General features: G+C 38.4%; 1 protein-coding gene across 1 annotated transcript; it reads left to right on the top strand.

The window, feature by feature from the left end:
* The first annotated feature begins 749 nt into the window (after nt 1–749).
* Nucleotides 750–22,037, top strand: GSPT1 (G1 to S phase transition 1). Its single transcript, XM_075179778.1, has 15 exons — nt 750–1,148; nt 6,528–6,575; nt 6,810–6,851; nt 10,348–10,572; nt 10,804–10,837; nt 11,178–11,255; nt 11,463–11,643; nt 12,876–13,030; nt 14,660–14,800; nt 16,601–16,694; nt 18,224–18,304; nt 19,744–19,917; nt 20,238–20,327; nt 20,441–20,609; nt 21,510–22,037. Exons 1-15 carry the CDS (start codon nt 956–958, stop codon nt 21,560–21,562), a joined length of 1,758 nt encoding a protein of 585 aa, XP_075035879.1. The 5' UTR covers nt 750–955; the 3' UTR covers nt 21,563–22,037.
* The last annotated feature ends 4,909 nt before the right edge of the window (nt 22,038–26,946 follow it).

Below are 26,946 nucleotides of genomic sequence, written 5' to 3'. Positions count from 1 at the left end.
ATGGGTTGTGATTACTGGCGCTGGGAGTGTCTGCTTTTGGGTGGCGGCTGTATGTTTGAAATAAATTAGCACATGATAGCTGTTGCTACCTGCTGTGTGCAGCAATGCCAGAACTCTTATAAGAGCCTCCCTGGTGTGATATTCATGTTACAGGTAGCAATGGCTACCACAATAAATGGATTAGTATGCTCAAATAAAGAAAAAATTATTGAGAACATCAGAAGTCAGAAATCTCTTGTAACCATCAAAGTCTCTAGTGTCTATATTATAGATAGCTTCCTTTGTATGAGCAATTTGCACTTTAGCTATAATTTGGTTTTAAAAACAAAATCAAATACAATATTTTCTCCATCTCTACATATTTTTAAATTAGACGTCACAGCTCAAAGTAAATTATTTTAAAAGTTAATCATGTCATATTGCAATAATATAAATAACGAACATTAGTGGATGAAACAAGTGGGCAGCACCCATGAATAGGGCTTTTATAGCCTATTCCTATGTGTACATGTCACACACCAAGAGCTGTACTTGGTGCATAGTCAGTACTTGCAGTCAGATTAATAAGAACTTCATTTCCCATCAACCCTTGCCGGCTACACGGTCAAGAGAGGCAAATGGGAGGTCTTCCGCTTTCACGAGCGCTACGGATGATGGGTTTTGTAGTTTCCATGAGGCGGCACAAGCAATGTCAGGGAACAGAGCGGGTTGCCAGAACGAACTACCAGCTGGCGCCTCCTGCGTCGCCTTCCGTGCGCCGGCTTACGTCAGTGACGTCGCGGCAACACACGAGGAGCCGTTGAGTGAGTGCTGAGTCGGGTTAGTGCCGCCGCCAGCGGGTTCAGCCGGGTCTCCTGCCACACAGCTGCCGCGTCTCTTCACCCAGAGCGGGAAGCTCGTCCACCTCCGCACCGCTGTCTTCTCTCCCACTCCCGTCAGCACATACCCGGAAATCATGGACCCCAGCGACTCAGCCCCGGATTCCTGGGAGCAGGCGGACATTGACGCCCCGGAGGCCCAGCTCAACTCGTCCCTGGCAAAGCTCAACGTGAACGCCAAGCCGTTTGTCCCCAATGTCCACGCCGCTGAGTTCGTGCCTTCCTTCCTGATAAAGGGCAGCGTGTCTGCGGACGGGCTGGAGGAAGAGGGTAAAGACCGGGGCATGGGCTGAATGGAGGCCGCTGTGGTCCCCGGCTGCTGGGGGCTGGGTGAGCTTGGGGGGCTGCAGTCCCTCCAGGTGCGATCGTGAGGAGCCCAGGCCTGGTGCTTGATGCCCCCGCCCTGATCTCCTCACTGTGAGGGAGGTGCCTGCGGTGTGATGGGAGGCAGACACCCTGATCTCTCCGGCCGGCACTTTCCACACACCTCCGCCCTTCAATGGCTCATCCACGCTCGGTGGACCTGTACCTTGTGCTTTACCATTGACTATATATCCATCTTGGTGCAGATTATTCGGGGCACTTATCATTACTAAATGCTAAAGTTGCATTTGGAGGTTTTAAATGCTTCATATCGAGAAGACTTAACGTTTAAAACCAACTCTGATTAGTATGTCAAAAGCCAGCGCAATGGGATAATTGAAAGTGTTGCATAAGTAGTAGTTTATAACTTGCTCTCCTTATTCTCATGAAATTAAAACTCAGGTTTAAAATCTGTGATTTAAATGAGGTGCAATCTTATTACCTGTAATTATAGTTCAATATAGAATTATAGTTGTAAGAAGTCTTTTCAGTGCTACTGTAACAATTTTCCCCATAAATACACCTGTGTTTCTCTCTCCATGTATATGTAATGTACGTTTTTACCTTTTCTAAATTGGCTACCTAATAAGGGCCTTTAACCATTCATGTGGTAAATATCAGTGACAGTGCATTGGGAGGTATGGGGGGGGGTCAATGGAGGACACTTCATTGACCCATGTGAATAGAAGTAAGCCAAGCAGAAGGCTTTATGGGGAAAAAAAAAACTGCTGCAACAAGTACTTTCATGACCTCAAGTGCAAATACTAGTGGGTATGGAAGTCTTTGGAACCAATGTGTTTCATTCATATACTGCAAAAAAAACTGGTGCAAGCATGTATTTTGATGCCAGTGTTTAAAAGACCTTATGTCGGCAAAATAAATTATTAGCTTTAGTAGAAAAATCCCACCTTTCTGCTTTATGTAAATACACGTGTAGCTGTATAGTCCATTCTAGCGACTCTTATCCGGTGGATGAGTGTTAAAAAAAAAAAATAATAAAAAAAAAAAGTTTGCCTTGTACATGCCCTCCTGAAACTTAATAATGGATTGCTTTTTTTGTAGTCCCCTTCTGTTTTATTTATTTTGTGGGTTTATTTGTATGTGTTTTCTCTTGTTTGTTTATTTTTTTAGATGATCATTATTATACTATCAGCAGAGCAGTTTGTGTTATGATTAGCTGAGATGCTGTTCACTATATTGTGAATATATTTGTAATAAGAGAGCAGATTTCCATCTTATGAAGGCAACAGCATGCACAGAAAGAAGTTAGGAAGGCAAAGTACTGTACATAGTGAAAGTTGCAGGAAAGTATATACATGTTAGTACTAGTAACTTATAGTTGGACAACCCCTTTAAGATCATTGAGATCTATAGTCAGTGGGCTTTATCTGAAGGTATCTTTGTCAAGGCCGAGCAGCATAGTTCTGATTCACTTGTTGTATTGTGGTTTGGAGGACTTTGATAAACGTAGTGGGGGGAATTTATGAAAATGTTCCATGTGTAGTTTTGGAGAAAAGGTTGTAGTGTTAACACCAATCGTATTGTCATTTTTCTAGTGCAGTTTAGAAAACTAAAGCAATTGTCTGTTTGCAGCACCAGTCTTTCTGCAGCTACCTTTGGATATGTTTCTTAAATATCCAGATTTATTGGTTCCATCACCGGTGAGTGACTTTATTGCATATGAAGCTGCACTACCAGTTGGTGTGATAAAACCACCCTACCCAACGCTCCTCTCGTAAGAGCTCCGTAGGCTGCTCCATTCAGCCATTTTTGGAGAAGGATGTGGCCATGTGGATCTGCATGAAGCTGGTGTTGGGGAGATTGCCATGTGCTGATATCCCTGTTGCTTACACCGAATTCCATCCTTCCAGCAATTTTAAAGTAGTGCATAAAAAAAGATTTTTGCCATCCTATACTACAGTAACAGAGGAGGCCTGGGCAAAACAAGCCTGCTGCTTCCCCTTCGTAAAACAGTTCTTTACTAAGGGGAAGCAGGCAGGTCCGTGGGGATGGTGAAACATTCTGTCTAATAGTAGTATTCTTTCTTTACATAAACAATTTACTTATAGATGGTAACGTCTGAGTACTAGTCATCAAGGGACCTGTCACCTTCTTTGTTGAGTTAACGGATGAGCCCATTATTGATGAGCTGGTAAGATTTATAGGCTTACACAACAATAGAAATGACTCCCAAAGTTAAGCACATTGGGCTATTGTCGCCTGGAATTTGTCTTGCCTTGGATGAGACTTTATGGTGCAAAAAAATGATATGATGGAGCAGTCTAATATTCATCCACAGAATTTTAAATTAATGTCAAATTTATACTTTGACTACATACGTTTTTGTCTAAACACTTATTCGCGACTTGATGGATTCACCTTTGCTGCTTTTTCATTTTATTTTTTAGCTGACAAGGCTTAATGGGAGCTGTAAGATGGTTTGAAGGCTATTGGTTGCTCTCTTATTGGCAGAATATTAGTTTTATGCCTGTTCAACAAACTGTAAAAGCTACACTACTGCCAAGAGAAGTGGTTTTTTACGACATTGTCCATGCCCCTAGCCATACTCTGGGGGCTAGTCAGAGCCCTTTTTCCTGGGGCTCCTTTTTTCCTCTTACAGTACAGTCCAATAACCAGGAGGGGGTAGAGTATGCGGACAAATCATAAGCCACGATGAAGTGATTGTGACTTCTGATTGGTCATCCCCTCTGCAGCCATTTATAGTTGGTTAATTAAATTGGTTTGTCTGTTCTGTCTCATAGAATCAACAGAGCCATGGAAAAATTGGCTGCACGCGGCAGCCCACTGCTTGGTGGAGGGCCACCTTTCTAAATTGTTTTATATAGGTGGTAGTGCAGCTTTAGCTAGTATGGAAGGATATCATTGTTTTTAGTTTTGTATTATTTTATTTTTTTTTACCTGCGCTTGGCCATTTCTTACATGGGGTAATTAGATGTTTTATGCTTCTTCTTTTTTTTTGTAGCATATTCTACAATTATATTGTAGAATAAAGGATGTCTTAATGCAATACTGTTAGCATTTAAAGTATTTTTGTTTTTCTTCTAAATACACACTAGTGGTGGTTTAGCAGTATATTTGTTGTAGTCATAGTTGTAATTCAGCTCTTGCAGTTATAATACTTCTCCCTGCAATTTTTGAATTTACATTTTGAAATACCAAACCTGTAAATCACAATTCTTTCTGGATATGGTGAAAAGGCTTTGTACTTTGGGGAACATTACTGTTTTAGAAACACTTCGTTCTCATTGTATATAAGAAATCTGTTTTATAGTCTTTAATTCTAGATGTTAAACTCTGACACCACATATACACACGCACTACCTCTTGTAGTATAAAAGTATTTGAGTTTAGCTGTTGCCTTTTATGTTGTAATTTGTCCTTTTCATCTGATTGGTGATTAAAGCATGAATGTTTCAAATATTGGTTATTCATCCACTGAGGGACGTATCCATGGTATTAATCATGTACATTTGGCACACTATTTCTGCTATTTGCAGTATTTTGCTGTTGTGGTCCATCCAGTGTTCACTATGAACATTTGAGTCGGGTGGACAAGAATCTGGATAACTTGGGAGCCAGCAAGATATTTTTAGGAGCCTCACATATCTCGCCCCACCTCCACCCCATCAAGCTCACTTTGTAAAATACATCTGGATGGGCTATTAATCAGATGGTGATAGTAATGACATGAATATTATTTTACTTTTATCTATGGTGTAGAAGATCCGTATAACTTTTGTGCAGAAAATAAATTCATGTCCTAGTCACCTGAATTCTTCTCTCTGGCTGATAAATCCAGTGATAAACAATCAGAGCTGTCTTCCTCTTAAAATTTGATCATTATTGCAACTTGTTGTCTATGTAGTGTCTGTTAGCCCTTTGTGGTGCAGGTAGGTAGCACTGTGGTCCATGAGAAAATATCCTTGTTTGTCAGATCTGGAAAGGAAGTGATGTCTGTCCTCCTCTGTGAAATATACCATCAGTGCAGTGGGATAAGGAGAGGGGACCAAAAAGGTGTTTGCATCAAAACATCTCTATAAAACAGAGAAGGGAAACAAGTGCGGGAATGTGGTAGACGGCACCCTAATTCCATGCGCCTATGCTTTTTCCATCCTGCTGTGAGTACTAGGGAATTTTTCCTCATTGGGTTCAACAGCTCCCTATTCCAGATTACATTGATTTTTCCATTCACATTGTAGCTGAACAGACCATGGATGAGACCTGAGCAGTGCCAAAGGTGATCAACAGAGGTTATGGCTAGATGTGCCTGCTGGGTGCCCAGTAAATAAAGTGTATGCACACACCTATACCCCCCCCCCCCACCACCACCACCATCAAAATACAGTTTTTGGGAAGGGAGCGTATTTGGTAAAGGGGTTATGTTATGTCGGAAACCCCACTTACATATCAGAGCTGGAAGTGTTTGACCACAGTGCTGGACCTAAGCGGGAGGTAAAATGAAGTAGCCAAAGAGAACGCTGTTCACATCCTAATGTATTGATATAAACTTCAACTTTCTAAAAAGAAAATACCTTGCCCTTTTTTCAGCATGCGCTAGTGTGCACTCTTATTCCTGTTTGTTTGGGTTTTTTTGCCAGTTGTATGAGTTTATTACAGTAATATTACTATTGGATTCTGTTATGGAAACATTTTTCATACTTTAGAAAAGATATGAGCAAGGAAGTACTGGCAGTGTTGGTCCATAGAAAAAGTAGCTATCGTATAGCGAATAACATTTGCAAAGGTTTAGGTGTTTGGAACTAAGTACATTTGTTATCACAGGAAAACTCATGGGGAGACATTTTCTATGCCCAACAAACTTCCAAAGAGCTTCCAATGGTTTATGGACAGATACCAGGGCTGTCACTGTTTATTGCCAAAAAAAAAAGGCAGCATGCAGGTATATATTTTGTGGATGCCAATGCGTAGTTCCACAGAACACACATCCATGTGCTGTCAGGAACAGGTTAAGCAATTCAGTTGAATGCTGCCACTTGAGTGGGCAAAATTAATTTCCTTGACCTAATCCCTATATGTCAGTATTGAATTTATCTCTAGAAGAAGTAAAAACTGGCAGGTAAAATAGTAAAAATCATCTGTATGAAAATGTCCAATGTGCACTGCTGGGTTTTGGTTTTTGTCTACCTTAATGTTCCTCGCAACTATTAAGAATTCATCTAAAAATCATCTTACTGTTATAAATACTGCATCTATCAAGCACTATTGTTACCTAACAGCAGTTTTTTGGGGTTTTTTTTCACCCAGATGCTACAGATAATTCTGCACAAGAAGAAAAGTCCCAGTCTTCAGAAGGTATTTTTCTTTCCTGTACATAGCTTTTATGCTGTCTATATTATCTTATCTTTTCTTTTCTTTTTTTTTTATATGATGCCAACTGAGTGGAGTGCATTATACATATGTATTCGTGTGTTGGTAATCTCTTAATATGTAATGTTTGCAAGTTATCTGAGAAGATATCTTGACAAATTTGTAAATGTTTGAACGATATTCTGCCAAAGCTTTACATGTGTTCTGGATTACTTGTAGGTTCCAATGCTGTTGTTGGCATGGAGATTTCCGAACCTGTTGGTAAGTACATGGGGGTTTGGTGTAGGGCTGAATGTGGATCTTGACTGTCTTACACCCACTACCTTCATTGTAGGGTCCTCATTTAGAATAAACAACAAACAGGCCATTATGTCACCCAATCACGTTGCTACAGCTGCTATTTAGAACCTTAGAATTGGGAGCAAAGCAAAAAAACACCTTGGCAAAGCCATGTTATACAATGTGGTGGGCAGATAATGTGAATTAAAATGTGCGCACAGTCCCTTGGAGGATGCATGTCTTATGTCCAACAGCATACTCATGGTTTAGAGCGCTGAATGTATACATAAGCGTATGAATGATTAGAAGCCATGATAACTCCGCTTTCTAGCGGGACAATTATTTCCATACGGATGAGCAGTCTGACTTCCCTCTGACACTTTTAGGGAACCTGATCTAGCTGAACTCTAAATTGCAGTGTGAAATTAAGCTGTCCGTTATTTGTGTGCTGTATGCAAAAGAATCCAGTGTTTTCACTGCGTGAATAAATAAATTTAATTTGCACCTGTTGCCATTGCAACATGGCTTGTTCAGGAGCAGATTTGCCCCTTGATTTTGCTTTGCTCCTAACTCAAAATGAGCTGCTGGGTGTACCATGCACTGGCATCACAATGATAGTGATATGCAAGGAAGGTGGGGAATAGTTTGTACAGTTCTCTACCCAAAAGGTGAGCTTTATCATTTAAATTAGCTTTACAATCTTTGTCTCGCCTAAGTAAGCTTTCAAAGTAGGTAGAGCGGTTACTGATCTACTGAGAATAAAAAATATCTAGGGTTTTAAAAGTGTGATTTGTAAGACTACAAAAGAAGTAAACGGGAAGATGTTGCTACTTACATTGTTGCTCAGTGCTTTATACTTTAATTAGTTGGTGACTAAAATTTTCTGTCGTTTTCATTAAAAAGTGTATTAGTGACTTTGAGTTTATTACATTAAAATATTTCTATAAACGCTACTTCAGTAGTGTTAAGAAAGCTACTGCAGTCTTTATTTCATTTGTGAATAAAGCCCACCTAAGATTTTTTTAGTTTTTTGCAAATGTCTTTTGATCTTTCTAAAACATTCTGTGTGACTGATTTAGTCTTAATGCTAAAAAGTGCTTTGTGCTGCTTTTAAGATGTCTTGAAAACTGCAATTGTTAATTGATGATAGACCTTTGTAAACACTCATAGGCTTCTAACTATCTGCGTTTCAATAATGCATGTCAATTGGTATTAAGCTCATGTTAAGTGTCACAATTTCATTAACAAAGGTGCTTGTTCCTTGTGTGACTTTACCATGATGCATTTTGGTTTCTTTTTGCTTGTTTTTGTCTGTTTAAAAGCCACCATTTACAGGCTTCACAAAAATTTGGACATATTACACTAAGGTGAAAGCATGGGATACATTGAATGGATAAGTGCTCCATAATTTTGCTGTACAAAGCTATTTTCAGAAATCTTTTCCAGTAGCCTAATGTTTAAACCATAGTGTAATAATGTATGTGTTCTAATTTTACAACACATTGAAAATACAAGTGACAACTAAAAGTTGCCACCCTGCAAAATATGATTAGTTACTTGGCTCTAGATGGGTCACAGTGGAGACTTATTCATGTCATTTAGGAGCATAGACTTGACGCATTCGGCTGATATTAAATGTTGGAACTTGACTATTTGTTGTGGAAGGTGATTTAGGTTGTGTTGCTGCTCCTCTGGTCTGGGTGTGGGTGGATATTCAGAGCAGTGCAGTAGAGACTTGTTCAAGAGATTTCTTGGGAGTCTGTGGTGGTGACTGAATATAATGATGATACAAATTAATGTAATAGGGATGCAACTTATTTATGGAAATAAAAGCAAACAAAATATTGGATCTATATGAGTCAAGAGTGGTTGGTGAGATAGGAGGTGAACCATGCGAGGACAGAGACTTAGAGAAAGAAGAGTCTGCAACAGGAGGGAGTGGTCCACACTGTCGAAGGCTGAAGAGAGGTCCAGGAGGATGAGCAGGAAGAAGTGACCTGTCGATTTAGCCGAGAGGAGGTCATTATCAACGTTGGTCAGGATGGTTTCAGTGGAGGGGGTGGAAGCCAGATTGGAGAGGGTCAAGGAGGGAGTTGTCCGAAAGGTGCCTGCTGAGGTGGTTGCAAACAACCCACTCAAGTAGTTCAGTGGCATAGGAGAGAAGTGAAATGGGGCAGAGAGAGGTGGGATCAAGATTGTTTTTCTTGAGTATGGGGAGATAAGGGCGTGTTTAAAGGAAGAGGGGAAATGCCAGTGGAAAGTGACAGATTGAAGAGGTGTGCAAGGTAGGAGCGGGCAGTGGGGGAGAGGGAGCGAAGGAGGTGAGAAGGAATGGGATCAAGGTGGCAGGTAGACGAGGGAGAGGAAAGAATCATAGAGTGGGCTTAATCACCCGATGTAGGACGGAAGGAGTTCCAGAGTTGACTGTTGGAGGAAGGTGGGACGATGGTGGCAGGAGGGTGAGGCGAGGAGGAGATGTCAAGTATGATCCTCAATTTTGGTGAGAAAAAGGAGGCAAAGTTGGTAGCAGAGAGGGAGAGCGGGATGTGAGAGGTAGAAGTTGTAAAGAGGTGGATTGCACAAAGAGGTAGTTTCAGCTGAATATGTGCCACAAAGTTGTTGTTTTTTAACCAAGTTCCAAAACTGAGAGCCTGTACCATGAGTGAACTGTTTTTATTTTCTACAGATTTACAATCTAGGGTCAAAATAGCATACAGTGCTGGTTAACAATTGCAGAGCCTGTGACCTAAAATGCGATCTATATAGTTTAAAAAATAAATAAAAATTTTAAGGTCAAATTATGTATTATTAATGAGATAATGATCTAATACAAATAAAATATGGTATGCAAGCAAGGCTTCTTCTTTGGTGTCTTTGATCAAGGGGAACAAAAATCTTTTATTTGAAGGACAATATTTGCAAATGATGTGAGGGTGAGTTTATTAAACATTCTGAGGATTTTTTTTTAATTTATTTTTTTAAAGGTAATTAGACACTAGTACAAGTGTGTTTGTGATCTTAAGCAGATACAAATAATATTTTGAATTTTCTGTTTTATCCTCTCCCTCTGAGATACAAAGATTGACACTGTGTGATCGTTTTTACGTTCTCCCTAGATTCTGATATATGTAGTGAATTGCTTTATACCTTCCGTTGGTCCACCAATTCAGGGGGCTGATCAGAGCTGGTTTATCTACTTGTCACAATATGATTCACAGCGATCCATAGTGGTGCTCTCAGATCTGGCCTTACATATTGTCTGGTAGGAAGTAAATATATTCAGAATTGAATTAAGTATACTCTGTGAACACCGGCATTGGAAAGTGTTTTAGTGCAGAGTATTGGAGTTAGTAAAACGGCTTTGAACAAGAGTTGCTTAAAATATTAAAAAACTTTCAGCCCTGTATAACAACTATATGAATATTTTTAGTTCGCTACATTCGGTTATGTATCCCAATCCATTTTCTGTATCTTATAGTAGAAAATGGAGAGACTGAGATGTCTCCTGAAGAATCCTGGGACCACAAAGATGAGCCGAGCGAAGCAGAACCAGGAGGCGGCTTCTTGGGGGATGGCAGGACCACTGAAGAAGTAGCCCAGGAAATGGAGGAAGAAGAGGAGATTCCAACACCCAAAGCTATTGTTGTTCCTCCAGACGCACCCAAAAAAGAACATGTTAATGTGGTGTTCATCGGGCATGTAGGTATGTTGGCTTGTGATTCTCTTTGGGGAACAGCAAAATTGGTTGTGTATGATGTTAAACATGGTTATTATACACTAGCCCTGTTTGGCTTTCCACACTAATGGAAACTTTAACTTTATGTAGGGTAGAAGGAAATCCTTTTACATTAACTGGCCCATTGGGCATTAGTCTTTATATATTGTATACGTTTGAAACATCCATGGTAAATTTTCATCTTTTTAATTTTTTTAGATGCAGGAAAATCAACTATTGGTGGACAAATTATGTAAGTAAATACATTATTCTAAATCTGTATTTGCATAATTATTGATTTGAAATACTTTTAGAATACATGAAGGAAATCACTTGGTCTGTACATCAGTTGTCCTGGTTAGCAGTGGTGAAACACTATTAATACCTGTTTGGGTTTTGTGGCTAACCCCTTTTGTTGCCAGGTCTTGCAACATAATTCAGCATGGCAATTCCATTGGTCTTAGTTACACACAATTGTTTACACTCTGGGTAGGCTAACTGATATCAGGACTGCACTTAAGCATTTTTCCAAAATGTCACTTTATGTAGTCTATTGAGCATTGCTTATACTTGTATCTGCTTTCATATTTCAGGTATTTAACTGGCATGGTTGACAAAAGAACACTTGAGAAATATGAAAGGGAAGCAAAAGAGAAAAACAGAGAAACCTGGTAAGAGATGTATTTTGTTGTAACAACTTCATTGTCGGCAATCATCGGTTTCAGCTAGGGGTGTTAACAGAAGGAAGGAAGTCATTGGTCATTTTTTTGCTGCTGGCCCAATTTGGTTAGTTGTTTTTGGTACTAACCCTCTAATTTCTAGCGCTTTCTGTTGTAAATGACTAGCATTCAAAGATGGTATTTTCTCTCTACTCTCAGGTATCTGTCATGGGCTTTAGACACAAATCAGGAAGAACGAGACAAGGGTAAGACTGTGGAAGTTGGCCGTGCCTACTTTGAAACGGAGAAGAAGCACTTCACTATCCTTGATGCCCCTGGCCATAAGAGTTTTGTTCCCAATATGATTGGGGGAGCCTCCCAAGCAGATTTAGCAGTGCTGGTAAGATACTTTAGAAAGCTGAGTGTGTGTTTATAATTTATTTATCATCTGGCTGTTGCTCTGCAGCAGTGTAGATTGTCCTATTATATCCAAAATTAAATAAAGGAGCCTTGCAAGTACAGAGACTGGAATTGAAATTAGTTTGGGCAATTTTAAAAGCCGTTTCAACTAGCTTACTTGGGTTATAAGACGCCAATAAGCTTGTAATTGATTATACTGGCGCTTTTCTTTTTGTAGTTGGTGTACACAGACTGTGGGTAGGCTCCACCCTTCAGAAGGCGAGACAGTGAAGGAAATCGCAACGCCTCTTCCTGTTCATAAAAATAGAAGGGTGTCTCCCCCCCCCCCCCCCCCCGCATGTTTTGTTTTTAATAACCTTCTATATAAGGGGTTACTCAGTTTTCATATTAATCAGGGGCGGATTGTGTTGTCCTTGTGATCCTGTTGTAGGGTCACTAAGGTAGCGTGTCACACTCTAGACAATGTCCACTGCTTGTATATACATCTTCCAAGACCTAGTAGTTCTGCCTTTTATTGTCTACTGAAGGTTGCAACAAAGGTTTGGATTCCTACTTTCATTCTATCCTGAATAGTGGAGAGGCGGGAATATTCTAATCAGACTTTCTGCCCCTCTGGGCAGTGTTTTTTTGTGGACAATGTTTGCATAGTGGCTACTTGGTGTAGTACCCTTTCCCATGTTCTGCAAGGTGGCTGTTTCGCCTTTGACAGGAAAGTCCTGCAGATAACTGGCTTGCCTTACACATTCCTTTGGAACAGTTTGTGCCACCTACTACTGCTGGTTTGTAATATAAAAATCTATTTTTAGAAAGGGAACGACTTGAATGTTTGAATGCCCATGCTCAATATTTTTGTTTTCTTATGTTCCCTTTCTAAATAGAGTAAAAAAAAATCTATTTTAAAAAAATATTTTTTCCACATTTGCAGTCTAGTACTTAAGAAATTGTGCAAGTTAAAGGATATAAATGCATGTACTTATATAAAGTTGGAGTAGTGGCAAGAAATTGTATTGTGGCAAGACCTAGTCATGGTCACAAGATGTGCAATACACTTCTCTCAACTACAGCTTCTCAAATATCCCATGTGATGTTTGGTATGCTGCCGTTTTCATTTCTGCCAGCACATTATAAAAAAACAAATCATTCTGCATTTTTAATGTCTGTCTTTCACTATTAAGTACCCTAGATATAATTGCTAAATGTGTTGCATTTTAGGTAATCTCTGCACGGAAAGGAGAATTTGAAACCGGATTTGAAAAAGGAGGACAAACAAGAGAACATGCCATGTTGGCAAAAACAGCTGGTGTAAAACACTTAATAGTCCTTGTTAATAAAATGGACGATCCAACAGTAAACTGGAGCAACGACAGGTATATGTAAAATAATTGTGTAAAACTAGAGTGTATGCCTATGCTATTGGAAGTCTGTATTATGCATGCTTAAGAAAATAGAGGGGATCACATTGTGTGCATTTACTAGTAGTTCTGGGTATCGGATTTATGACAAGGGCGGTACACGCTGTTCCACATGGTATGCTTGTAGTCTTTAAAATAGTAATTGGTTACATATTTACAGGAACCTTTTAGATGTTAAATTTCCTGTTCCACTGATCATGTGTCTGCGTTCTGTGTACCGTTAAGATATCAGTTTTTGGGTTTTTTTCAGTTTTCTTTTTTTTTTTTTTTGGTGGGTTCTTACTGTGCTTTTTGTATTGTATAATAAATAAGTGAGTTACTGCCATTGATCGTATTATTTGTGATATTGTATATTAGCCATTTTTTATATTTATACCATTTTAGTCACTGGTTGTCCCACTTATTTGAAGGACAGTATTTTATTGTTGTTCATTGTGGTTAGCGCCATTGTTAGATGCTTTGTTTTGTTGGTTGTGTGCGGAAAGGGGATTGGTACCTTTGTTTCTTAGTGTAGCTGCTTTTCACAGGGTTGACTGCCAGGACTCTTTGTTTTATAAAACATATGGTTATTGATCCTAAAGTGATGGACCCAATACCACAATTTAAGAGTGTGTGACAATGTGTACACTTTATACTGTCCGTGCCCCTGACTGATATTGAATGTAGAGTACAGCTTTTGAATCTATTTTGTTTACATGTATATTTCTGTTAATCTACCTTGGCACATAATTTAGTATCAACGACCAGACTAAAAATTTCGGAGCCAGACTAAATCCAAAATATTTTTATTTGGTATCTGCAAATAGCGGACCATGCATATAGTCCCCAGCTCCTTTATGCACAGATCACCCCTCTTTTACCACTTTAAGTCTGCATCATAACTTGCCACAATCCCCTTTTAGCCCCGTTTCAATACTTATTTATATTACTCCTTTCTCCACCTTAAGTCACTGTGCTTCCTCACTTCTAAAACCCATTCATTCCCCTCACCATCACTGCCCACTCAATCCTTTGTCCATTCCATTTCCCCTCTTCTAATAACCCACCGATTAACTTGTTCCTTGATCACTATTGCCACCCTGTCCTCATCACCCTGCTGCCTAAACATTATTATATAGTCTTCATTCTGCATTTCTCAGAGGAGAACCAATCATAAGCTGCTCTTGGAGTGGCCAAGCCTGTTTGTTCATAGAGGGTACTGACGTAGACTTTCTAAGCAAGTTTGAATTCGGCAGTGTCGACAGAGCAGAGAGCTCATTAAAGAGGTTGCATACACTGAGCCTTCTGAGAGCTTAGTGGTGCTGGAGAAGTTAAAATGTTTACACACAGGGCAGAGCTCCCCAATAGTTAGTGACCTGGCATCTGTTATTTGTAAAGCCCATTCAATTTGTGTGGTTTTGTAATTAAAACTGCTTCACCAAGCTGCAACGTTCACAATACATAGGGAAAGATAACTGTTTTTGTGTTTGTTTATATTTGCAATGAACAGATTCTTTTAAAAAGCACTTTTGTTTGATAAGCAGATGTTTATCAACCCAAAATTGAATTTATTCTTTCTAAACTGAGTATTTTGATCAATTACAGATATGAAGAATGTAAAGAGAAGCTTGTACCCTTCTTGAAGAAAGTTGGTTTCAACCCTAAAAAAGATATTCACTTTATGCCATGTTCAGGGCTGACTGGTTCCAACTTGAAAGAGCCAGTGGAATTCTGCACATGGTACAAGTAAGTGCATGATGTCAATTTTGTTTTGTGTTTATAAATGTAATGAATGGAAGACTAGGAAGTGTTGGATTTAGGGTTATTTAACATATATTCCTTGCTATGCTGCAATACCACTGTAAATTTATGTCCCAGTGTAGCCTTTTAAAAAGTACTGGTATATAGACATTTTTATATCATGGCCTTGAAGAAAATTTTATCAGTTGGAATTTCATAAGTACCACAGTCGTTTTAATTTGTGTATGCTGTTGACTTGCAAAGAGTACACGTACCTCAGCAAACTATACAGTGTAGTATCAAACTGAAGCTGTTTTATATTCTGAGAATGTGTTTCAATTTGAGAGAGAACTTAAAACAATTTTTTTTTGTTTGATTCACCCACTTACAGATAATATTTACAGGGAGTCCTAAAGGTACAATACCAATGATGAATATGTAGTACACAAGTGAATGTAGATGTTGGGTTATTAACACATTGATTTTGTAGTACATTTAGTAACGTTTGTGTACATCATTGAACTGTATGTGCAAGTTTATTGATATTTTGAGAATGAATAGTAAAAGGGCGGAGAGTGAGCAGGAAAATACCACTTATGAGAATTTTGTAGAGAACTGCAGCCTTCCAGATTATGTACTAGATGTGTCAGGAGTTAAACTATACTAGTATATATAGGTGATTAGCTGCAGTATGCAGAGATTAGGTTAAATAATTTGTGGATCTGCACATGCTCCTGTGTATCTGGAGTTTCTGTTGGGTAAGGCAGCTTTCTAGGATGCATAGAGGTATGAGGTTATGAGACCTCTTCTGTTTGGGAGGTTTGCTTCATAAAATGGAGTGTGTGAATCAAAACTTCTTTGTCTTGAGATGTAAGCTTCTTCTGCAAGTGGACATATGTTCTTTATAATGTACCGTATATACTCGAGTATAAGTCGACCCGAGTATAAGCCGAGGCACCTAATTTTACCTAAAAAAACTGGGAAAACGTATTGACTCGAGTATAAGCCTAGGGTGGGAAATGCAGCAGCTACTGGTAAACAGGAGACATATGTAAGTGATGGAGGGGAACTAATATCTTACAGGTTCTGGTGGATCCAGCAGGACATGGCAGATAGGTTGGGAAAATTGGAGTCTAAGATCTCCCTGAATATGTTAACTAAACTAACATTTTAGTTCCTCTTTTTAGCAACCATTGCTACCAGTGCCTGAAATATAAAAAAATAAGCAAATTGATGCTGTAGTGATTAAAACCTCTCTGTCATTGAATGCTGATTGGTTGTGGCGGGCTACTAAAGTTGCTGCACCTTACCAGAATCATGACGTTTTCCTCCCCCGGGGTCTCCTCCACTGCGCTGTTGGGATTGCTAGATTTTTATGAGTGTCCACAATTAAGGGTCAAATGTGCAAATAGGCTGAAAGGTCATCAGCTTGAAGCAGTACAATAAGTGATCAGGAGGAGGAGTTCAGCCTTTTACTTACCTCCGCAGTGGAACGCATGTGCGTTCCACAGACAGGAAGTTCGGCATTTGGAACGCAAGTTTGCGTTCCAAATGCCAAACTTCCTGTCAGTGGAACGCACATGCGTTCCACTGCGGAAGTTTAAAGCTGAGGGACTGGAGTACAGGAGTTCACTCGTGTATAAGCCGAGGGGGGCTTTTTTCAGCACAAAAAATGTGCTGAAAAACTCGGCTTATACACGAGTATATACGGTACATGTCTACTGTCTGTGGTTCTCTGCATGCCTTGCTTGTAATATTTCACAAATGATAATAGCTTCTTCTTTTTTTTTTTTTTTTCCCCCTCAGTGGTTTACCATTTATCCAATATCTCGATAACTTGCCAAACTTCAACAGGTCATATGATGGACCAGTCCGACTTCCAATTGTGGACAAATACAAGGTGAATATAATTTCCTAATACATAAGTTTTTAGAGGTCATTTATTTTTTTTACAAATCTGCAGAGGTCATTAGGCAAACACAATATAAATCACATACTGTCATTTTTATTTTCTAGTGAATCATTGAAAAAGTGAATAATTTTTAGCATTATTTTTATTCATTATTCTCAAACTTTGTAGCTTCTTAATATTATTTTTTTTTTAAAAATTTCACTTTAATTTAACATGGTCCATTCTGCTACCTGCACACAATGTGATTTCTGTACCTTAGGAGATCTGAGAGTCCCCAGAAATAGATCTATTGACATGACTAAAGCACAAGCTTCCCCTGTTAGACAGACAGTTCTGGCACTGACACATTTGCTGTTCCATGACCATTTAGGTACCTATTCTTGTTTTATCTCCAGCGACTCCTTTGCATACTGTAGTTGGTCTGACTTGAAGGTGATGCAGAAGCTTTTAATCGCCCCTATTAAGCCAGAAGGTCTTTGTATGCAAGGCAGGTTAATCTGTCAACCAGCCTCTGTGCATTTCCCTATTGTCATGCATGGTTTTAATGTCATGGCTTTTGAAGCCATAGTACTTAAGGAAAAGGGCCTTCACAGTACATACTGTGTGCACAGAAATCACTTTATTTTCTCTCTATTTGCTATACATTGTCTGTCATAAAAGCAAAGCAGCCTTTTATGCGGTTCTGTCCTTCCAACTGTACATAGTCTCTGGTTTTTACATTAGATTTGGTGGTGCCATCCTTGTGTCCTTCCCTTCAGAACTCCAATGTGATGCTTTGTCTTCAGATATACTTGTTCAGGACTTTAGAAGTTCTATTATTTTGATTCCCTTTCCCGTTTGTCCTCTTTGATTGCTATAGGGAGAGATTGGGCACCTCGTTTTAGTTGATCTCCACTGAACAACTGATATATTATTTTATGATGTGAGCTACTGTTCCCTCTGAGCTGACAACTCGCTCAAGAAAAGTCTGACCCTGGCCATTGGTGGACTAGTTTTGTAGATAAGCAATTCATTCTTTCCTGCATCCATCCCACTTTTACAAAGTGATAGCTGCTGTTTCTCCTGGGGCCTCATTTGACATTAATGACTTCCAGATTGATGTGCATCCCTAGGCATGTCTTCCTCTCCCACAGAGGCCATGGTTTTGGACGTCCCACTGTTGTAGAAAGATTTTTGGTATTTACTGTTGACTTGCTTCCTCCAAGATGGGCACACACCACTCGACCCAGGAATACTTGCCTTTTCTACTGTGGGGGTTGTTTGTTTTTTGTCCCATTGGCTAGTTGTAACTGAGGGGGGGTGAGTTATTGGTTCTTTAGTTTCCATTCTCCTAAAGGTGAAACATAAGTAACCATATGTGCCCCCCTACGGTCAGCCGTAGATAAAGGGACTTAATGCTAAGCTTAAACATCAAGAAAGTATTTTTTGTTTTTTTGTTTTTTTAAATTGCATGTATAGTATGACCTGATGTGCTTTCATTGTGTGCTTTTAACCATTTTTCTCTTTCGTCTTTGTAGGATATGGGAACTGTGGTTCTAGGAAAACTAGAATCTGGTTCAATATGCAAAGGACAGTCGCTTGTCATGATGCCAAACAAGGTGACTTAAACTAATCATGAAAACTTAAAGTTACAAAAGTAATAAACGATTCTGATTTTAATGAAGCTGTCCAGTCGCAGCAGATTTAACGGTGGCACAGAAGTTGGGCAATCGCCCTGCGTTGACTGAAGGCTGGAAAACGTTTTGGGAGAGTAGACAGGCTCCTCCAATTTAAACTATTTGGACAAAAGTCTGGCTTTGCTGAAAAATAAATGCCCTTGAGAATGTAGTTTTGCTAATTCTTCTAACAGAATAAGTGCAATTCTGCACCTGAAACCACAAACTATTCTTCCTTGAAGGTCATTTTAAAAATGTCTTGGCTTAGAGGTTCGCCAATGGTACCAACTTGTTTCTGCGTTCCAAAACTTGACATGTACTTGAATCAAATCATCTTTCATCTTCACAAAGATGGAAGTGATGTGTTGGGGAAGTAAGGAAATTAATTTAAGAAGCTTCTTTGAATGACCAGGCATCCTTTATTAAAGAAAGGTATACATTTTAGCGTTTAAAGAGCAATATCCTCTTTCGTATTGCTCTTCCAACCAAAACCATTCAAGCCCTTTTATAACCTAATACTTTATGCATATTATATGTCTTACTTTAGGATAGCGTTTTTGGTTATTACGAGACATTCTGTAGTTTGATATGACCAAGCACCTGCAGACCAATAATGGCAAATTGTCTGAATCCGGTGGGAATCTAGGTCAACGTTTTTTCAGCCCTTTTACAACTCATCACGTTCTAGTTTATTCAGAAGACATCACAATACCAAATAAATATGCATGTGATTAGTATTTAGTTTTTCTTTTGGTTAGCAGTTTCACAGTATGGTAGAGAAGCACTGTACTGCTGCAAGTTGGCACATGCTTATAACCTAGTAATTAAATCCCAATTAATCTATCATTCACGAGTATGTTAAATATGTTGGAATTGCTGTAATAGTCTGTTAAACACACAGCTGCCTGAATTAAATACTAAATGCGCCTCTACCAAAATTGTGAGTTAAAAATTAAGTCTTATATGTGAAAGGCCAACTCAGTCACTATTGTTTCCTATCGCTGAGCGCTTAAAGGAATGATATCTTGCAAATGTCACTTGCCTTTGCTGTTTAGAGAAATTGTGGCCATCTGCTATATCTGACAGCTGTGGCAATATTTTGTTAAAAAAATGCATTACTTTTCAGTATGCAAGGGGGAAAACCCTGATAGAGTTTTTTAAATACAATACAAAGAAAACTAGCTAGTAAACTCAGCATTTGAAATAAGGTTATCATTGTTATCCCTTTAAAATATTGCAGTGCTTGAGTCAACATTATAACTTGCAATTTCTTGAAATGATAGAGGGGAGGAGGGTACAGGAAAATATATATATTTTTATATAATATGTATGTGTGTGTATATATGTATCAAAATGTTTGTGTATCTTCTGTATTATTAAAGCACACTGTTGAAGTTCTTGGACTACTTTCTGATGAAGTAGAGACAGAGGTTGTAGCGTCCGGTGAAAATCTGAAGCTTCGGCTCAAAGGAATAGAAGAGGAAGAAATTCTTCCAGGATTTATACTCTGTGACCCGAACAACTTATGTCATTCTGGACGCACCTTTGATGCCCAGGTGAAAACATTTCTTCTGTTTGTCAATTCTAAGTTGTTTAAATGTCCTGTAAAACCTTGTTGTTGAACTTTAATGAAAACCAGGGCAGTGTTAACTGATCAAAACTGTTTCTTAAGCATAGCAACTAAGGTGATTTTTGGCTGTCATTTTTCTAGTACAGTTTAGAGAATTAAAGCACCTGCTATTGGTTACAGCACCTTTAATGGTGCCCCAATCTCAATGTCTGTCTTGAACATTTTGCCATAGTTCCAGTTGTTACCCAAGAGATTCTATTTTAAACTTGATGATTTGGTAAAGCTTGTCTATATTTTCTTTTGCAGATTGTGATTATCGAGCACAAGTCAATCATTTGTCCTGGTTACAATGCAGTGCTACATATTCATACATGTATTGAAGAAGTTGAGATAACAGTGAGTTTTTCATAACTATGTTACCTGTGTACATTTGTACTTTGATGTCCAGTAATGACATCCACTAAAATTCTTCTATTAATGGATTAACAACTATGTATTTTATTTTCTAGGCCTTAATCTGTTTGGTAGACAAAAAATCAGGGGAAAAAAGTAAGATACGGCCCCGCTTTGTAAAACAAGATCAAGTATGCATTGCCCGCTTAAGGACAGCGGGGACTATCTGCCTTGAAACATTCAAAGATTTCCCTCAGATGGGTCGATTTACCTTGCGAGACGAAGGTGAGAACTACAGCGCTCTAATGCTCATACCTGAAGGATGCGTGATTATTCTTAACCATGGCTGCTAAACTCGAGGCTTTGATGTAATTTTCTTTAGAGCTAATGCTAAAAGATTCCTTTTGGGTTTAAATTGATGGCTTAAAATCCAACTCCTACTTGTCTTGCACGCATGGTTTGCTTGATCTGCCAGGGTTCCTGATACCTGTACTTGTCCTCTCTTCTTCCTGCTCTCGGATGTGAATCATGAAGAAAAAGGCATTGAGGACCATTAAAGGCTGATTTAATGAAATAAATGTCATGTTGGGCAATAGTTACAAATTACCAATGGTTGCATGCATTAAACTGCAGAGCACAGTTGCTTGTTTTGTTGTAATACACTGTTCTTGGATTAATGTATCTTCTCTGTCAGACAAGCCAACCACAGGGCACATTACAAGTAGCCCTAGACTTACTGAGCATTAAGGGCAGCTCAAATGGATACAGGCTGTTCATGTATTTTCAAAAAGTTAAGTTTATATCTACATATTTTCAATGTAAATTACTGTATTTGTATATCAAAGAGCTTTTTCACAGCTCCTCCCTAGTAGAATACTAATTAAAATGTCATGCCGTTAAACAATATGAGCCTTTTTCTGTGATTACATATATCAGATATCCTTACCGTCTATTGGACACCTCTTGGAGCACTAGCGAACGCATGGTCCTCAGTGGGTTCTAAAAGGATACTTTGTACACAAGTTTGTTTTGAAACTGGATGAAAAGTGTCACGTGTTCAGTATTTTTCACTAAAGCCTCTACACTGTGGGTCTGATTAGCATAGGGCTTCGTGTTTGGAAGACAAAACTAGTGTTGGAGTTGTTTTTTTTTTTGTTTTTGCTAGTAACGCTGTTTTTGTTTTAGGTAAGACCATTGCAATTGGAAAGGTCTTGAAACTGGTTCCCGAAAAGGATTAAACTTTCCTCTTGACCCTGCACAATACTGTGAGGAAAATTGACTCTACAGAAGCCTACTTCACATCGCCTTCTTACTTTCTGCCCATTGACAAACTCTCTTCCCTATGACAAAATTACACAGCAGAAAAGAACAAGTCCACATTGTCAGCTTTCTCATATTGAGAGCTCTGCTATGCCACTGTTGAATTCCCTTACTCAACATTTTATTTTCATCCCTTGCAAAGTCTGCATCGTTGGAGAGATTTGGCAATAGCTTCGTAAGTGATGTGGACAAAATTGCCTACAATAAAGAAAACCTAAGAATATTTTTTTTTTCTTTTCTTTTTCTTTTTATAAATACATGCAATACAACCCTGTTCTCGTGTCCATTACATAAACACCTTAATTCTAAGCAGACCATTCAGAGTGTGCAAATGTGTAAGCACATGTTACAGAGAAAACTACCATGTTAATAAAATATCAATTTAAAACCCTTTTTCGGTATTTGCATTGCTTTTAAATGCTTTTTTTTTTTTTTTTTTTTTTTTCTTTTTAAACCTGAAATATAACTGCTGCGTTAACATTTTTTTAAAAATTCCAAGTTTTATTAGTATATCGACCTGGATTTTTCTTTTCCTCTTCGTGATCCTAAGATCCACCTCAATGACCAAAAAGAACCCCTATTTTCTCAGATACCACCCAGTTTCAAAAGACAGGCTTGTTATAAACGAAATGTCCTTTGATTAAAACATACTAAATTTATGCAAATTTGACACCGCTTTAATTATTATATCGGTCATGGTGACAAATGATCTTTTTGACTTTGAGTGTAATTTCATAAGTATAGCAAAATACTTGTATTTTCTATATTCAAATACGACTTTTATTAAAGTGGAATTTGTTTCTGGGCATCAGTCTGCATTAATCTGCAGAATTTTAAGGGATTCAAATCCCATATGATTTCCAATTCACAAAGAAGACAGAGGTAGCTTTTTCCAAAGAGCTACGTTTCAAATACTACCTGGGAAGGGTTTGCTTTCTCAGTTGTAGTTCAGTCTTTGTGTTGTTAAATATAAAGGCTTGACTTCTTGCTGCTTAACAAGTGTCTTGAGATGAGCAGAGAATTATCACTGCTAAGCTCATACACGTTTGCACATAGTATACCTTTGGATATGTGAGATGGGTAGGAGTCCTGCCAACGGTAACTTTTTCATATCAAGAGTTCAGCTTGTCTAGAACTGAAAGAATTAGAAATGTCTCTGGTAATCAGTTAATGACACACTAGCATATTTTTCTTTGTTCCAGTGATCCTCAGGATATGAAGAGCAATCGTATAGCTATTTGTAGCTGTACAATTAACAGTTTTAAGAGGGGCCAAAAATAAAGAAAACTACTGTGAGGGGGGATATTGTAACGTTGGGCATTTCCTTGACTTTCTAAAAGATAGTTTTGACTTCTGATTATGGTTTACTTCCGAGTGAAATGTATTCAGATGTAAGCTGCTGAACTCCCAGAATCCTCTACAGTCTGTGGCTGTCAATTTGCAGATCAAAAACTGAAGATTGTTTAATTTTGTTTCTTTGTATCTGTGGATTTTCCATTCATTTCACAAATGAGGCTACATTGTACGGCCAGAGAAAGCTATTGTCCTTCAGTTTTAAATGATTACTCTTGTAGCTGCCGTAATGCATGAAATGGAAATAAATTTTATTATGTCAGAAAAGATGTGGGCTCAGTTTTTACTTAAGAGTAACTGTAGTGTACTAATCCTAAGGGAATGAGTTATGTTTTTTTCTAGAGCATTCTCCACTCCCTAATTTCCAAAGGTATATACCACAAAATCTACCTGAGAATTTATTCCCCCCCCTTTCTGAACGTTACAAACCGTGTTTTACAAGTTTGCTGGCTTGCAGTAGGTTTCCGTAAGCGATAGCATTAAGGAATTAAGTCTACAACATATTTTTCTATACATAGGAGTTATGGCTTCTGGGACACTGATGTATTCGAAGCAATCCTAATAGATAATGGTAACTGCGTTACAGTACTTGCCATCCTATGGAAATCATAGGGTTATGTTTGTGTACTAAACAATCTTAATATTGCCAGAAATTTTTTTAAAAAAGAGACCTAGCTGGGTAATCTGTACATTGTTAATAAATGTCATTGGTTTTCACAAATGAGCTGTGACCCATACCAAGTTGGTGTTGATCTGTATAATGAATGCCAAGTAATGAAGGCATAATTGAACATTTGCCTTTGGTTCGTAAATAACCCCCCTCTCCCTGGACTATCACATGGTCTAGTCAGTAACTTCTTATTTATAAAGCGCCATCATATTTCTTAGTCAATGTCACAATATAGATTTTTAAGCATGACACTTTTGGAATACATAAATATACAAGTGTGACATCTCTTACCCAGACAGTTCTGGACACCAAAGGAAACAAGTAAAATAATGCTATTTGGTCATTGGCATAAATGTAGTTATGATCACCAAATGCTTCAGCTCCTCAGCTGTGCTAAACAATATGGGATGGAGAATGACATGGGTATAGTTTAAATGTATTTTAATAGATTTTAAGCATGGTGCCACAAATTGCCAATTAAAAAAAAATCCTAGCATTTGGTATAGTAGATCCAATGTCTCTAACAAAGGCTATAATTGTTACTGCATTTTGTGCTTGTCTTTTAAATGTACAATAGTCATGTAGTACATTGATATCTAGAATAAGTGTCAGTTAAATTCAGTGTTTTATCGGTCTGCAATCCTTGATTCTGTGGCGGTTTTGATTTTCTTAAAACTTTATCCCCACCTGCAACGAAAGTATAATATGGTACAGGCTTTGTATGTGATGTTGCCTGCTCTATAGTCATTTTAAAGTGCACTTATGAATTCAAAACTACATGTCATGCTTGCTTGGTCAAGAAATGTTTCTTTCATATGTAAAATGTAAGAGCTACATCAGTGTGAATAAGAGAAATAACTTTTTTCAAAATTGTCTCCGAGGAATAAAGAGGATTGCACCCTTAATTTGAATTAAAGCAGCAATTCCACATGTTTTTCTTAATTAAATAGGAAGTTAATAACCTTATTTAAGCATGCATCCATTTTTCTTGGCTATCCTACTACAAATCTTTTTGGTTTCCAAAACACTGGTTGACAAACAAAAGTGGATGCTGGACAGTCTGCTACAGACACAGGCTCTGTCATGTGATGGTAGAGAGGGTGAAGGATGATGTCATGGTGTAGACCGCTCATAGGGACATTCCAAAATATTTCTGCTCACTTCGTCATGTGACTAGTTGTCGTCATGGTAGTCCAGAATCATAAATCATTAATTGTAGCCTGAAGGGGGTAAAAACAAGAGAAATTGTAAATACCAACATTTTTCTTATGGCCAGCCTCCGTGCTTTAGATGTGGGGGGGGGGGAATGAGTTATGGTTTTTTTCTAGAGGGGGGGGAAAGCTGATTCCCCCCCCCCCCCTAATGCTTTTGCTGCTCTAAGGACCCCAATATTTATCTCATAATCCAGCTCACTTTTTTGTATCTAGATTGAATTTTCACAAACCCTGGCTCAAGTGAGCTTTTTCCTAAATACATTGGAGTAACCATTTTGAAATTTGATTCCAATCTGTGCTAACTAGTTCATAGCGTTGTTGCCTCACAACTCCAAGATCATGAGTTTGATTGCGACCAGGGCCCTATTTATGTGTAGTTTGTATGTTCTCCCTGTGTTTGCAATGGTTTCTTCCCACGTTCCAAAAAAATACTGACTGACTGTGGATTTTAAATGAACCCCCAATGTGTGGGAATTTAGACTGTACGCTCCAATGGGGCAGGGACTGGAGTGAATGCAAAATATTCTCTGTACAGTGCTGTGTAACGTGGTGCTATATAAATAAAAAATAATGACGTTTTAACATAATGTAAATGTTGATAATTTCTCTTAAACCAAAACACAAATTTTGTGATGCTGTGATGGTTGGGTCTGGCTAAACAATTGACCCTAGTCTTTGTATTTGGTAGGGAATTTTAGATTGTAAGCTCCAATGGGGGTAGGGGCTGATGTGAATGACTGCATATTCTCTATACAGCTCTATAGAATATGATTGGTGCTATATAAATGAGTCATAAAGATACCACCGTATTCTCCCAAGAACATTTTGCCAGCTGGGTGGCATTAAGAAGTAGTCGGGTGGGGGCAGTTGTAATACTTTGCAAAAATAATGAAAAATGTGTGAGGTTATTGCTCACAACAGCCAGGACTGGTGGTCCGTGGTCTAATATAGCTGGCTGTAGTGCTCACATAGTGCCTGTTCTAATAGGAGAAACAAAGGTTTATTCGATTATAATAGGACTTTGCTGGGCTCAGGTGGTAAGTAAAACCAGCCGGGTGGAGCACCCAGGAAAAAGGTGCTGGGGCAAAGACTGTACCATAAATATGTGTGCTAATATAATTTGTGCTTATTTTACACGTAAGAAAACATCTGTTAACTTTCCTAGCCAAAACACAGCAAGGCACGAGAGGTACATTGAACATTTCTGTTTTCCTTATCCATTCCAGGGACAGGCTATAAATATGCTATAAAACAAACAATCCCAGCTTTACAGTTTGGAGACTGCTCACAGGCTTTGTATTGACATTCCCACCACTATATGAAATGTGGTTGTACTAGTAGCACAGACCATGCAAAGGTGCTCTGGCCATTTCTGTGAACAAGACAGCCCTAAATGGATGGGACACATTTCTGAATTTCACTACCTATGAGCAAGTGTTCTAAAGATCCATCCAGGACCATAAAGTAGTTAAACACAAGGTATATTATGCTAATCATTATGGTAGAGGGTCCCTTGTGAAGATGCAAGAACAAGAAACTGTGCAGTAGATTACTGTCAGCATCTTCAATGTAATCAATTGATTCTGGCATCTTACAAATTGTTTAATAATTGATAGACATACAACAACACCACTAGTGTAAGCGAAAGTATATTAAGATAAAGGAAAAAAATAAATCTTTTTTTTTTTCCCTTTAAATTTACAGATCATTTCTTCTCTGTAACCAAATTAAGGAACACAGACTCACATTGCAATTAAGGAGGCAGGTTCAAACAGGAAAACTCATATTCCTACTTGACACCCAGCTACAGCCTGAGACGAAGATGGGGTAAAAAAAAAATAAAAAAAAATGGCAAAACAATAGCCAGGTCTGAACATGAAACACTCAAAACACACCAAAAACTGCAGAGAAATGATAACCCTCATGGTGTTAAAGAAAATGATTTATAAGCAAATTTTAAAATTAGCATTTTTCTCTTCAATGTTACATGGCAGCCAGTACAATGGGATACATTCAAGAAATACAGTAGGGACATATATGCTGCAAAATCATGAATTGGCTGAGA

This window comes from Mixophyes fleayi, chromosome 7 (assembly GCF_038048845.1).
Source record: "Mixophyes fleayi isolate aMixFle1 chromosome 7, aMixFle1.hap1, whole genome shotgun sequence".
Classification (NCBI taxonomy): domain Eukaryota; kingdom Metazoa; phylum Chordata; class Amphibia; order Anura; family Limnodynastidae; genus Mixophyes; species Mixophyes fleayi.
This window is presented reverse-complemented; position numbering and strand designations above follow the sequence as displayed.

Bases quoted from the DNA above. Each gene is read 5' to 3' on its own strand.
- GSPT1 (XM_075179778.1), top strand. From the start codon at position 956: ATGGACCCCAGCGACTCAGCCCCGGATTCCTGGGAGCAGGCGGACATT. The intron at 19,918-20,237 runs GTGAAAACATTT...TTTCTTTTGCAG, and splicing joins GACGCACCTTTGATGCCCAG to ATTGTGATTATCGAGCACAA. The intron at 20,610-21,509 runs GTGAGAACTACA...TTTTTGTTTTAG, and splicing joins ATTTACCTTGCGAGACGAAG to GTAAGACCATTGCAATTGGA.